The sequence below is a fragment of the Dipteris shenzhenensis genome, chromosome 9 (genome assembly GCF_047967505.1).
Source record: "Dipteris shenzhenensis isolate YYH24624 ecotype China chromosome 9, Dip_SZ_1.0, whole genome shotgun sequence".
NCBI lineage: Eukaryota > Viridiplantae > Streptophyta > Polypodiopsida > Gleicheniales > Dipteridaceae > Dipteris > Dipteris shenzhenensis.
The window spans coordinates 18,943,902-18,958,607 of NC_141604.1; the positions used below are offsets into that span (position 1 = coordinate 18,943,902).

Here is a 14,706-nt window from a genome sequence, read left to right on the forward strand (position 1 = left end):
AGGTCTTTTAACCAAAATATATGGGCAAAAGCATGTTAATGTGCATAAAATAGTAGGTAGTAGTATTTTCTTTGAGATGGTGTGATTAGAGTTGTGGATTACAAACCAACAAAACATTAACCAATAATGTTTGGTGAGGTTTTTCAACCAAAATACATGGGCACAAGCATGTTAATGTGCAAAAAATTGCATGTTGATGGATATACTAACAAGCATCTTTGCTTAGCACATTTTGTCTTTATTTCAAAATGAGCCAATTGTTGATCTTGGTGATTATAACCTACGTATGAGTTATATTTGCAAAATTTTTAAAATAGGTAGGTAGTAGCTACAAACCACTCTTGTGTGGACTCTCTCTCTCTCTCTCTCTCTCTCTCTCTCTCTGCTTCCCCATCAAGTTTTGTAAAACCCGCGTGGGTCGTGGTGGTTGAGGCTCTGGTTCATGTCGTTGTGTGTGTGTGTTCGATCCTTGTGGTCGATTCGAATACGCCTACTGTGTGTGTCTTGGGATTGTTCCTATGAAGTAAAAACTCTCTCTCTCTCTCTCTCTCTCTCCATCAGAGACATAGAGGTAAGCTCTCCTACTAGCTTATCCATCATCAAGATTCATAGCACAATTGTTTTTTGTTCCTACATCATGGTGATTTGGATTGTGGGAGTGATTAATGCATTCAAGCCAAAGCCTTCTAACCAAATGGATTGTGAAAATATTAGATAAGCACAATGAGACAACCTCTTAGGTGCACCAAAATGAAGTTTAGTTTGTTAGGACCAATATATTTCCAAATGGACCAATTATCCACAATTTTTAAACACATTTAAACTATGAATCGATTAAAACCAAGGGCAATGCTATATGGAAAGCCATATAGGCAAGATGGGAGGAGCTCAAATATCACATTAGATTGAACAATCAAGGTAAGCTCATGGAACTTGACTCCATCTTATTTACATATATTCCCAAACCCCCAATTTTCAAATGATTCTCACACTAATGTATGGGATCTATGACAAAAAGGAATCAACACATGGGGGATGTCTAGGACAAAACATCATCTCATTAGCTACATGGAGGGATGAACAATAAATAGTAAATACCAAGCTCTTGTAAAAATTTAGCATTCGCATAGCTATCTTGGCCTAACATTCATGTAAGTTCCCTCCTCATGCTAGGAAAGCAAATATCAAAAAGTCATTCAAGATTGTGCACCCTTTGACTACTCCACATAAACATATCCAGCCATCAAATAGCCCACTGAATAATTTCTGCATTAGCCAAAAAACGTGGACATTTTGGTCTCCTTCCCTAAAAATTCTTACTTGCTTTTAAGATATATGCCATCTTGGAAAAAACAAGTGCTCCTTGGACGATGTTTTTTCCAAAATTTATTCCATCTTGGAAAAAACAAGTCCTCCTTGCATTTGAGAATATGCACTAGTATGCCATTAATATCCATTACCAATGCTAACCTCTCCCTAGAGTACATCATGGGGCTTGTAACTATAAGGTGATGACAAAAAACTAGTTGGCCAAGTAGCCTTCAACGCTTTCACAGGGTCTATAGTGTTGACTATAGCACTCTCACCTACACACATGGTACCTTTGTAGTAGACATGGAGATTATTATTACTTATAATCATGTACAATGTACATGCTTATAAGATTAATATTCATAACATGGAAAGCCTTAGCCATCTTCACCTACATGGAGATTAATATTACATATAACCATTCAAAATGAACATAAGTAACACATTCGAAGCTATTTTTCCCACTGTTCATGTCTAAGAGTCTTTACATAAATGTCACGTTGGGTTCACCATGGTAAGACATAGTATGCACATGCAACAGACTTGAATGCACATATATAACAAGCTTGAATAGGCATATAGGCTAGAATATACCCGAATTTGAAATACATAATTTAAGTACATGAAGATATTCCTTTACAAAAATTTGTGCAAGATCTTAGTTCTCCCATGCACCCCATAGTATTATAAGGTTCTTTTGTGGGATCTCAGATAAAAATTAGCGAGACACATTACAATGTCTTGCATACACATGGTTTAAGTACATTCTTAACACTTGATGCATACTCCTTTGTGTTGGATGAGAGCTTTTTTTTAAAAGAAGATGGAAGTAGAGAAGTAGCATGTTGGCCTTCTTATTCTTACCCATCATTTGAGCCACATTTTCCAAAAGACTATCACCACCCATGTTTATTTGAATATTATTTGGTCCCCCCCCCCCCCTCCTTGCTTCTCATTAAGCTTACACAAATGATTGAAGCTTTTAACTATAGAATCATTTGTAGTCACATCTTTAGGCATGGAGAAAGTAACATCCATGTCTTCATGCTGTGGCTATGTGTTAAGCACCCCTTCTGACGCATCACCCAACTCTTCACTATGGACTATCTTCGTAGTAGCTAGGTGCAAGATGTCCTCTTCACTTGATTTGTTTCTTCCTTTTGGAGCTTTGGAGGAGAAAGCTCCTCTCTTACAGCCAACTCCTCGTTCCCATGGTGTTTCAACTTTGACTTGTCCTCTTCATCATTTATGCTTGCGCAAGAAAGAGAAAGTGTTAGAAAGATAAGAAAGGTCAATAAGCAAGGAAATAGAGAATATTATGTGGATTTAACCATACGATACTATACTAATATACAAAATTGCTAATTAGCACCTTGATAATATTAGCAAGCACATATGAGTAGTGCTAATTTAGCATAGTCAATATCACCTATTGTTATCGTGTGTAATAGATTCATGGAGCAAGTAGCCTTCACACTCAATTTCAATCTTTGGTTAATGAAATATATAGAAGGGCTTCAATGTTAGAGGCTTGGAATCAGCATTTGGTGTCATATATATGAGATACAAGTGTTTAGATGGATGAGAAAGAAACATGGTATGCTGGCATAGAGAAGGAAAATTAGGAATTATATGTAAAAATTCAAACATTAGATGCTCAATTGGGAGAGAGAATTATAAATGCAATTCACTTACAAATGCAAAACACATCTTTGAATGATGAGGTTGAGAAATTGCAAAAAATATTATTGTTCATGAAAGGTACTCCTATGGGGTCCAAGACTTTGTAAGAGGAAATTCAGTGCAATTGATGAAATATCCAACAGAAGTGGTCACTAGAAGCATTGAGTGAGACCTTATAGGACTATTTAGAACTCATGTCCATCATGATCAGCACTTTGGTGCTATGGGGAAAGTGTTTATATGAAAAAAGTTGTGGAATAATTCAATGACACTAATGCACATGGAGTCATTGATACTATATAAGGGCATATTGGCTCATGTTTGAAAGATTTCAGAAAGCATGCCTTTTTGTGGGAACAAAAGTTAAATCCTCGCTTCCAAAACCAACTAATGTAAATAAGGCTCATCATGCTCACATTTTGAGTGTTCTTCATTTCATTGGTTAGCCTTTGCATGTAACTAGTAACTAACTATGAAAGGTAAGGTCAAAGAGTGTAAAGATTTCGAACTCACAATCAACAACTTTGTAATGGTGTTCAAAAGGTTGTTCACACCATGGTCAAGTTTTATGATATCCCTATGGAAGAATGTAGTGGTCAACTAAAGATTGTTTTAAACCTTGATGAATGTGAGGTGGCCAAAGTTAAAACAATTAGAAAGAGTCAATTTGACATTGATAAATAAGACACTGGACCTTGGAGTTAACATTAATGATGCAAGGCAATTTAGTGTGCAATCAATACAAGAGATTTGGTGGTTGGCCACATTTGAGGTAACATAGATATTTGAGTTTGTATTTGGTAATGGAAAAATGCTTAGAATATTCTAGAATAAAATGTGAGTTCATTTTGTAGGTGCTAAAAGACTCACATTCAATTTTTGAGTGGTTCTTTGACCAAGAAAAATCCAAGTTTATTCAAAGGTCACAACAATGGTGAGCTTCTTGAAGTTGAGGGCTACTAATGCTATCACATAGAATGGCATGCAATGCTAATCTCAAGACTATCAAATGTATGCATAATGTATCACATGGAACAAAATACATGCTATCATTGTCCATTGTGCATGAAAAAGAGAGTATCACAAGGGTAGGTAAAAGGAAAGAAAAGCAATGGGCTTGTGAACTTGTAGAGAGTAAACAAACAAAGGCATATGATCATGATGTTCTAAGGAAAATCATCTTGGATTCCAATTCTCGAAATTCCTCTTGAGAGAGTACACATTTGTGCCTTGAGAGTAATTGTAAAGCTAGCACACTTGTCAATTATTGATGCATATAACTTGAAGCCTTAAGAAGAGAGTGATAAGATGAAGAGAGGAATAGGATGATAGTGAGAATTTAGAAGGTTCTTTCAGATATGGGCAGTCCGATGGCTTTTCAAAAAGAGTAGTAATTGCAGGTTTGTCTGCCATGTAGCAAACCTACTTCTACAAAATTTTGCCAGCAAGAAGACATGAAAAGAGAGAGAAAATAGTGAAACAAACAAGTTAGTCCTTACTACAATATTAACGTGATGAGATTATCAATGTGTCCAACCCTAGATTTTAGAAAAGCAGCCATGGAAAGCCAATGCTGGAGTTCAGCTGCCTGCTGCAAGGCTTTCTAGTAAAACCATAAAACTTCCAAAGTCTTTATTGGACTTTCCTGTAAGCAGCTGTACCACAATTTGCTATAGAATGCCCCAGACTATGAAAAAAGTGTGAAACTTTATAGCACCAAGTACACTGGCACTCCATAGGTAGAAAACCATTGAAATAACTACACACAAGTTTTCCTCTAAGCTCTTTTGATTGAAAGGTGGTGACGATAGGATGGGTACAATGTTTTGTATTTAAAATGGAAGAACTAGGAGAGAGGAAATTGTACTAAAATGCATATAATATAGTCCTTAAAATACTACTCAAAATCTCAATGGTGGTTTATGGCTTAGAACTACAACATTATCTCAACTACTTTGTGGTTACAATCAACCTTGTCACACAGGAAAATATGAATTTGCAGTCAGAGAGCCCATGTTTCAGTTTCTTTCTTGACATATTATTCTCATTTCTCTGTGGCAAAGGAACCTAGTGTCCAATGTATTATATCTATTTTGAAATTTTCTTTCGTATCGATCAATCAGTTTGCCAAAACGAAGCAAAAATCTATCCCAAGCTATAAACACATTCCTTTAGTTGAGAGTATGGACATAACAGAGTTCGAAGATCTCTTAAGACAACAAACCATACTCTAGCATTCCTGAAGCCTAATTTCAACATATGGAAACAACGAAGGGATGAAAATAAAAGAATCACATAATAGAGTTGTAAATCACTCAGCATTGACTATAGGATACACAGTCAAGTATATCCGTCTCAATTATCAAATTACTTGGAATATCAAAGACGATCCTTGTGTCAGGGAGTGGTTCAAAGGGTTCAATCAACTAGATAGCCTACTCCGTCAGAATTGCACGAGTTTAATGGAGGAGCTAGAATGGATTAGCCATGGCTTGAAATACTTCAAGAGAATCGGAAGGGAGATTTAATGGAGGTAGCTAAAGTAACCAAAAGGGGAGAACAATGAGAGATTTAATGGAGGGGGCTAAAGTAGCTGAAATGGGAAATGGATGAGAAAAGAAGTTAATGAATGACGACCTCTTTTCACCCACCATCTACATTGGAAGTCAACTGACACTGTGAACCTACACATAAAGAGGGACGAAAAGAGTAACACTGAAACCATATACAGGCATAATTACTAAAGTAACCCACTATAACTTGCCGCAGTATACAGTACACATGAAGAGAGGAAAAGGGCAACACAAGAAACACATTCAATTCAAATGAGGGCCTCACGTGTACACTTTGATAGCATAACAACTTACCATATCCATCTCGCAAGCACTAGCCATGACTAACGAACAATTTGTGTTACATCTACAGATACTTCGACATTGCACTCACAATGTCAGAACAGTCTACTAACTCAAACCCACATTTACGATTCCATTGTGTGCATTTGTCCTTTTACTAATGCTAATAGTACATACTTTAATCGACCACCCTTCCATATAATTCTGGAAACAACTCCATCACCTCCCCTCCATGCAAAAAAGCAAAGACCACATCATGTCGGCACACCATACAGCACACAACACATGACACCATGGTGCTCTAGAAGGCCCATTCACTATTTCCATCAACACCGACACGCAACAATAGCAAGTTGCATGTCGACAAATCTTGGGGATAGAAACGCAGAGAACTACAATAGTAAGGCCAAAAAAGCAGACGACCAACACAATCATAGAAAAGCGGCTACCACGCCGACAAAAATGAATAGTAGAAGGCGATGGCCATGCAACATCGAAATCGATAGGCAACATCGACCGTCTTCCTTGCATCCTTCTTTAGAATCGAACTATTCTGAAGCTTGATGGCCGCACCCAAGAGCATTGCACATCATCACACAACAACTGCCTCCCTATAGATAGGCACTAGCGATGCTAGAGAGGCAGATGGGGTAAGGAATCAGAGAGGAACTAGCAAGGCAAAAAGGGGGGCTAGAGAGGTGAAGAGGTTATAACAAGCAAAAAAGGACGTAGAGAGCCAGAGAGGAGCTAGAGAGGGGATGGGGAGATGGAGAGGGGGTAGGGAGACGAAGACAAAGGAGGGTTCAAAAACCCTAATATTGTGCATCCTAACCTTCCACCTAACCATCTAGGGCCAATGGGGGGTTCCACTAACCTCGTCAACTTGACCACCTACAAAGAAAGCCACCTTTTCCCAACCCAAGGACTAAAAATTTACCCTTTCCTAAGACCCTTATAGGGCCAAAAACATCCAAAGTAGTCATATGGCTGTAAATATCATCTTTCCCTATCTCCCCCTCCTCCTTGGTTTTTGCAACAACCATATCGAGAACAAAGAGACACATTGCAAAGCGAAATCACTTCATTAGTATGTGTCGTTGTTGTGATGTTGATATTGTATATTCCAATAACACAGAGAAGGTACAAAAATGATAACACACTCATTGTTCTTACTTCTTTCAAGTAGAGTTAGGTCGGAACCTTGGCCTAAGAGAGAGAGAGAGGCAAGTGGAGAATGAATGAACTTGATAGTGAAATAAAAGAGAAAAGGGATGAAGCACTTGGGCAAATTTTTTCTTTAAGAGATTTTTGCGAGTGGAAAAAAAATGTGAACAAAGAGGAGGAAAAATGATTAATCAAAAGTGGATTAAAGATAGTTTGAAACAAGATACTAGATTGTAGCGAGAATGCATTTTTTGAGTGCATGGAAGAGGTGAAACATTTTAGAAGAGAGAGAAATTGGGACAATTGGTTTGAACATCAATGGGACTAGAAGGAAAATGTGAGCATAGTTCTAGTTAGGGGATAGTTTGGATGGGAGGAAAACAAGGACCGCTACCTTGTTCAGCCTAGTCCTACGAAAAGGTTTTTTTAAATTATGAAGCACTAATTAACATTTTTTATGTATCTTGGGGAAAACATGGAATTTCCCTTAAAGTTATAGAGAAATCCACATGGCATATGGATTTCACATTTCCTTATTCATGCCTTTAATATTTTTGGTAATTCTCTAAAGGCCCCCTTTTTGAGTCCAAATTTTTTGTAATGTGGAGTAAAGCAAATTTACACAACCCTCTTTACCTTTGTGCATGTGTGTGTGTGTGTGTGAGAGAGAGAGAGAGAGAGAGAGAGAGAGAGAGAGAGAGAGAGAGAGAGAGGCCTTATCAAAATAGTAAACAAGAATAAATAAAATCAAGCAAAAGTGCAACACTCAAGAAAACTTATGAAAACCAGGCCTTCTCCAAGTAGGCAAAAGTATAAATACTGGGGGCATCGATAGCTCATCTCCTCTATCAAGAAGCCTTAGAGACATATTTTCTAAATGTTTAAATTAGATTGACTCACCTACCACCATCCCACATAACAAAAAGTTAGAACTTACCTACAATAGTGAGGAAGATAGGTTTCATAAGTGATTTGCAGTTATTATTCCTTTCTCAAAGAAGCGCCAAGTTTATCTATAGATGGAAGTAATAATTTATCACTTGATCTAACATTTGGACTTATATGTGTATGTTCATCTTTGGTTTATAAATATCCTGGCTCGTGGCAACCCATTATAAAACAAATATGAAGATCCTCAAAGAGTCACATCAATTGTAGCTCGAGAGTAGCAAAAAACTAATATAGACTAGCTATTTTTGCTTTAAACTAAATTAAAACTTTAAAACTCCCCCCATGTTCCCCCCTCTTACCCCTCCCTCCATGTTTGTGCTAGGCACATGTCTATGGTCACAACATGTACGTTTTTTAATAGCTAAGAGAAGTTAAATATGAAAACTAAAAAGATATATGATTTTATTAATACAAGGTGAATCCATTACATTAGGAGGCTTTTAGCCACTTCCCTCAGTGCTTCTTGCATGGCTTCTATCAAATTGCCTCTTACTTGCAAGAGACATTTGGATTTTAACTAGAAAACTAGACTCCGATTGCACTTGACCCTATTATGTTATGTGCTTTCTAGTAAAGAAGACCCATTATATATGCAAACCAAACCTAGAGCAACCCCTGAAAACTGACGTCTTGCAAGGCCAAAAATGATGGACTCTAGAAATTTAAAAAAACATAAGTGTACAAAGCCACCCAACTCCCATCTCAAATTTCATAGAATTCAACTTTCTTACATAAGCAAGTAGATTACCTTTCATTATGAGAAGTGACCATTGATTGAAGACTTTTTGACGATCAAAGTCTCTCTTTATACCCACATTATTATCACCCCTAATCCGTAAAACATTGTTATTCATATTCATTAGATGGGTGAGAGGGAGTGAAAAGGAGAGGTAAGGTGTCATTAACATACTACTCTGAGCTAAGGCACTATCCTTTTGGACAAAATCTTGGGATTAAATAAAATATTACTATTAAGGGAAAGACCCATAATGTGATCATTATAGGAATTGGTGGATGACAACAATGAGAAACTTCCTCAACCACAACAAGTGGAATGGGGAGTTACCGTTTCACTAGCCAAAAAACAACAAGTGGAATGGGTGACCCTTCCCCAACCTAGTCACATCCATAGGTTTACGTACATTTTGAAAGAGATGATAAAGCTCTATAGTGGGGCTTATTACACATGCCTTTCTCCATGAGGTGGCTTTTGATATGGTTGGTAATGTGGTGGGATAGGAATGCCCTTTGTCACTTTTCATAAATCTATTCCAACTAATTAGTAGGATATTAAATAAAAAGTTCATATAAGGGTGTTTAATGGCTCTCCCTAGAAATATGTACACAAATGGGGTATCTAATCATCACTTTAGGGGGTTCTTAAGCCACCTCTACAATATATAAATGAGTTTTTAAATAGGGTCTTTAACACAAGAGATAGCAAAGTTTCATGTGTTGAGATATCATATGAGCACTAGAGTTCCATGCGCTTGGAGTTGACACGGTTAGCCATTAGAGGCTATGGAAGAGTGGCATACGATATGAGCACCATTAGAGCTAGGTTAAGTTCACTCAAGTGTAGAGCACTAGGGAGATGATATTGATGGGCTACCGTTTTACACACCCCATGTGTGGCAAAAAACATCTATGGTGTAGTATCATTATTATGTCTATGTAGGAGGGGAGAGTTTGGATTGCAAGAAAGGAGGGAGAGTGACCAAGTGACCCATGTAGTGCAAGTTAGGGTTAGGGTGTAGGCCTATATGTGGGAGGATTTATTTTGCAAGATACACATTCTTTAGGCTGGTTGTTGGAGGTGGAGTGAGCATCAACAACAACAACAACAAGAGCTACTCTGCCAGGTGCTTCATCTTCTTCAGCTTGGTTGAGCTCTCTGTAGTTTCTATTGCTCTGTGACATTGGTTCAAGCTTCTTGGAGCTTAATCTTCTGTTAGTTCCTTCACTGCGTCTTTCATTCATTCATGCATTGTGCACCTTAACTTCCTTTCTTGCTTCCTTCCTGCAAAGAGCTTTCTCATGCTTCCCCCAAATCACTGACTCTACAAAGAAGCTCTCTTTCAGCTCTCCTTTGCAGGTGCCTGGACTTTTCCAACACTGCCCATCTAAGGTTTTGTTTCATGCCTGGCTCCTCTCTGTTTCTCTCACATCTGAGATCCAGCTTTTCCTCCTTTGCCCACATCACTTTCACAACCTTTTTCTCAGACTGTCCATCAAGCTCAAGCTCATCAGCTCAGCTCAGCTCTCCATGCAAGGCTCGCCTTTTTATGCTTGGGACTGTCTCTTCTTTTTGTGTCGTGTCCATTGCTCTCATCTTTTTCTCTTCTCGATCCACCTCCCTTTCTCTGGATCAAGATTAAGTTTAGGATCCACTTCACGTGCACTTCTGAACAGGCCTAACTTTAGCTCTGTTTGGCTTTGCACCGACCTAACAGTATTCACTCCAGTATCTGTGCTTTGGACGGTTTCTGCTTTAGGTTCTGTTTCTCTTATTGCATGCATTGCTCTCATTCTTGCTGAAGCTTCTCAGATCTGCCTTTCGTCTCCTCACCGAGCTCAATCTTAGATCTGCTTGCAAGTCCTGCTTTATACAGATCAAGTATCTTTTTGCTGTTTCTCGCATTGTTTGCATTTTGGGTCGAGCTTTAGTTGCCTGCCTCACCGCCTCTCCTCGCTCTCAGTATGTCTGCATTAGATCTTGCTTCAATTGTTCCGTCAGTCCAGTGTCTCTACATTGTTGAACGTTGGGTGCCTCCGGTTGCAGGTCCTTGCATTTCAGGGGGGCAGAATGAGAGAGATTTTGCACATTCAAGGTGGGCAGTGCGGCAACCAGATCGGCGCCAAGTTCTGGGAGGTGATCTGTGACGAGCATGGAATCGACTCCACGGGCAGCTACCAGGGCGATTCTGACCTCCAGCTCGAGAGGATCAATGTCTATTACAACGAGGCGAGCGGAGGCCGCTACGTCCCAAGAGCTGTGCTCATGGATCTGGAGCCTGGAACCATGGACAGTGTGCGGACAGGTCCATTCGGGCAGATTTTCCGCCCTGATAACTTCGTGTTTGGTCAAACTGGAGCCGGAAACAACTGGGCGAAGGGGCACTACACGGAGGGAGCTGAGCTGATCGACTCCGTGCTCGATGTGGTTCGCAAAGAGGCCGAGAATTGCGATTGTCTTCAGGGTGTGCTGTAGATCTCTGGCATTGTTTCTTTCAACTCGTATCCTTCGTTTCGTCGACGAATTTTTGTTGCTGAAACGATGCATTGTGCGTATTTCCCTCCAGGATTTCAGGTTTGCCACTCTCTCGGAGGAGGCACTGGCTCCGGCATGGGTACTCTCTTGATCTCTAAGATCAGAGAGGAATACCCGGATCGAATGATGCTCACGTTCTCCGTCTTCCCCTCTCCAAAGGTTTCCGACACAGTGGTTGAGCCTTACAATGCGACTTTGTCTGTTCATCAACTCGTCGAGAACGCAGATGAGTGCATGGTGCTGGACAACGAGGCCTTGTACGACATCTGCTTCCGCACTTTGAAGCTGACTACTCCTACATGTAGTCCCTCGCGATCGACTGTGTTGCATATGCTTTCTGCCTTGATAAGCTGTTATCTTCCATTGAGAGTTTGTCTGATAGCTGAAGTTAAACTTCTTATGCAGTCGGAGATCTGAACCACCTTATTTCAGAAACCATGAGTGGAGTCACATGCTGTTTAAGATTCCCTGGGCAGTTGAACTCCGACCTGCGTAAACTGGCCGTCAATCTGATTCCCTTTCCAAGGCTCCACTTCTTTATGGTGGGTTTCGCTCCTCTCACTTCAAGAGGATCGCAGCAGTACCGAGCTCTTACCGTACCTGAACTCACCCAACAGATGTGGGATGCCAAAAACATGATGTGCGCTGCAGATCCTCGCCATGGACGGTATCTGACTGCCTCAGCCATGTTCAGAGGGCGTATGAGCACTAAGGAAGTTGATGAGCAAATGATCAATGTGCAGAACAAGAATTCATCATACTTTGTGGAGTGGATACCAAATAATGTGAAGTCCAGCGTATGTGATATTCCTCCGACGGGCTTGAAGATGGCTTCAACATTTGTGGGCAACTCCACCTCCATTCAAGAGATGTTCAGACGTGTGTCGGAACAATTCACAGCCATGTTTAGGAGAAAGGCTTTCTTGCACTGGTATACAGGGGAGGGAATGGATGAGATGGAGTTTACCGAAGCAGAGAGCAACATGAATGACTTGGTTTCCGAGTATCAGCAGTATCAAGATGCCAGTGCAGATGATGAAGGTGAATATGAGGACGAGGATGAAGCGCTGGGCGCTTAGAACAAGACTGCTCAAGATTTATCAGTTACGGTTATTTGCTTTACATTCTTGAGTACCAAAATGTTCAGCTTTGGATAATGACAAGCTTTTGCCACTCTTCCAAGTCTGGCAATTTCAAGCTTGGCAGGTTTTCTGGCCTCTTCTTTGAAGAAGGCTTCCCAAGACTTTCAGCCCGTAGATTCCAGTTTCCCTAATGAGTATCATAATTTGAGCTTTGGATATTGGATATTTGCAAGCTTTTCCCTCTAACTTAACAGGCTGTACTGTATTGCTTCGCAGTTTGCAATAGATAAGCACTTCTATGAACCAAATTTTTTGTCCATCTTCAGAGGATTATGTTATCATGGGTAGCCACTGCTACTCTTTTAACGATTGTATGCTTTCTGAAATCATGCCTCATGCTAATTTTGGTTTTGTGGGTAGTGTAAGATTGCAGTAGGTAACAGAGTTGTTCCATTGTCGTTGGGCTAAGAGTGCATGGGTAAGATCGGCCCTTGTAACGAACAAGGGTAGCTGCCTTACATAGAATTTGCCAAAGGTATGATACTGCATGGAATTATTGGATAACAAAGGATAATCGGAATGTGATGATGCTTGTAGTTTTACTTACATAGGACAAGGGGCATTACATTACTTTCTCACTAACTGAGCTGGTACTATTAACCACTGCATGCAGAATCGTGAGTGCTAACTGAAAAGAGAGAGACAGAGAGAGGGAGAGAGATTGTTGGGATACATAAATCTCATCACGTTAGACTCATAACCGATAACATAGCGGAAGATTGGGAGAATGGTAATTATTATCTTTATTTTTGGTTTGGCTTTGGCAATCACAACTGAGCCACTAAGACTGAAGGATTTCCTCAGTGAGAAGGGGCTTGAGTACAACATCTGGATAACGTAGCTGCAGGGGCTGCTTGGGGGAAGCTTCTGAGTGAGGAGCTACTCTGAAAGACGAGGTTGAAGGGGCTAAAGAGCTGCTCTTGTATGCTGAGCTTGAAACAGGGCCTGATTGGACTCGATCTATGAAAGTTTGCTGTAGACTGAGTATGCTGTTTTTGCTCGACAATCTACCCATCCCTGAGGATTTGGCAGTTACGTTGACTAGCCTCGCTGTATAGCTACCTATTTCTCATGAGGATGTGACTCATCGTTTCCAGTATGGCTACCCATGTGGTGGCTCTTATGTTCACCTATGCCCTCATGTGTTGGCTTGACATACCTTAACTTGAGTCTTGATCGCCGTGCAGTCGGATGGCTATGGGTTGGTAGCATGGCTATGACATCCCCTTTTGGTGAAGGCAGATATCTTTAGTCCCGAGCTCAATGGTTTGACGTACAAAAATGGTAGAGTGGACTAGGGCAGATCTCTAGACCCTTCCCATTGTAGACACCTAACTGAATGGCTCCAATTTGGTTGGCTATACCACCAGGCGGACCTACTCTTAGCTTTTTGTGGTTAAGCTTTGGCACATTTTGAAGTATTCAAGGCTCTTCGTCTACATTTTGTATTGTGTAATAGTATCTATAGCCTTGCAAACTCAATATGGCTTTGTGAATGCAAGCCACGGTGTATCTAAGTTGATGTTTGTTGTGCCTATTATGTGCGATGAAGGTTTGCCACTTTGTCATTCCATTGATGTGGAGATTGACACCCCACGTTATTGTTTTGGTAGATTGGTTGAAGAGTGTTTCCAAAGGGATGCACACATGTTGTGAAGTTCGAGCACCTTGGTTGATAGCCCTTGTTTGGAGATTGAGCTTGGCAATTTGGTTGGCGAGTACAATATTCGGAATTGCCATTGTAATAAGAATAGTGCTAAGGTGAATGAATACAAATGCACACATGATAAAGCGCTAAACTAAATAATGAGTCTCAAGTTCAATTAGGTTACAAGATCTAGACTTGGTCTCGTTGAAACCCCAAAGCTTGTTCATATTATTATATGAAAGTGACTCTTTTGTAGGAGTATAGTATATACCTACATTGCTTGCCTACATGTGGGATAAAGCCTCCTTGCCATGTGTCATCATGCTCTTGCTTTATACATTTACTCATACCTTGCCTCTATTGTGTCCTCAATGTACCACAACTCTCAACACTTGCTCTTGGTTGCATGATGTATAGACTACTGCAAGGTGGTAAAATGTGAGTTACATAAGAAACCTCCATCACTTTTTCTTTTTGCATAAATTGCTCTCAAGGTGGTACATTGTGGTATTATAAATGTTAATCTCTTCCCTTATGCTTGAATAGCCACTCAAATGATAGGTTTGATAAAAGAAAGCTAGGTCTACTCATGTGATGACCTTTTATAACCATGGTAAACTTTATCTTTGTAGCTCTTAAACATTGTGTCATTCTTCTTCTCTGCTTTGCTTGATGAAGTCT

General features: G+C 39.9%; 1 protein-coding gene across 6 annotated transcripts; it reads left to right on the plus strand.

Annotated features, from left to right (window-relative positions):
• The first annotated feature begins 9,679 nt into the window (after positions 1–9,679).
• LOC147898322 (tubulin beta-1 chain-like) lies at positions 9,680–12,636 on the plus strand. Of its 6 annotated transcripts, none has more exons than XM_087379518.1 (4): positions 9,680–9,826; positions 10,747–11,164; positions 11,267–11,536; positions 11,641–12,636. In XM_087379518.1, the coding sequence occupies exons 2-4, from the start codon at positions 10,771–10,773 to the stop codon at positions 12,312–12,314; spliced, it is 1,338 nt and encodes a 445-aa protein (XP_087235644.1). In that variant the 5' UTR covers positions 9,680–9,826; positions 10,747–10,770; the 3' UTR covers positions 12,315–12,636. The 6 variants fall into 6 exon arrangements, with proteins under 6 accessions (XP_087235644.1, XP_087235645.1, XP_087235649.1 ...); XM_087379519.1 differs by lacking the exon at positions 9,680–9,826 and adding an exon at positions 9,839–9,914; XM_087379523.1 differs by lacking the exon at positions 9,680–9,826 and adding an exon at positions 10,005–10,092.
• Positions 12,637–14,706: the final 2,070 nt, after the last annotated feature.

Bases quoted from the DNA above. Each gene is read 5' to 3' on its own strand.
- LOC147898322 (XM_087379518.1), top strand. From the start codon at position 10,771: ATGAGAGAGATTTTGCACATTCAAGGTGGGCAGTGCGGCAACCAGATC. The intron at 11,165-11,266 runs GTGTGCTGTAGA...ATTTCCCTCCAG, and splicing joins GAATTGCGATTGTCTTCAGG to GATTTCAGGTTTGCCACTCT. The intron at 11,537-11,640 runs GTAGTCCCTCGC...CTTCTTATGCAG, and splicing joins GAAGCTGACTACTCCTACAT to TCGGAGATCTGAACCACCTT.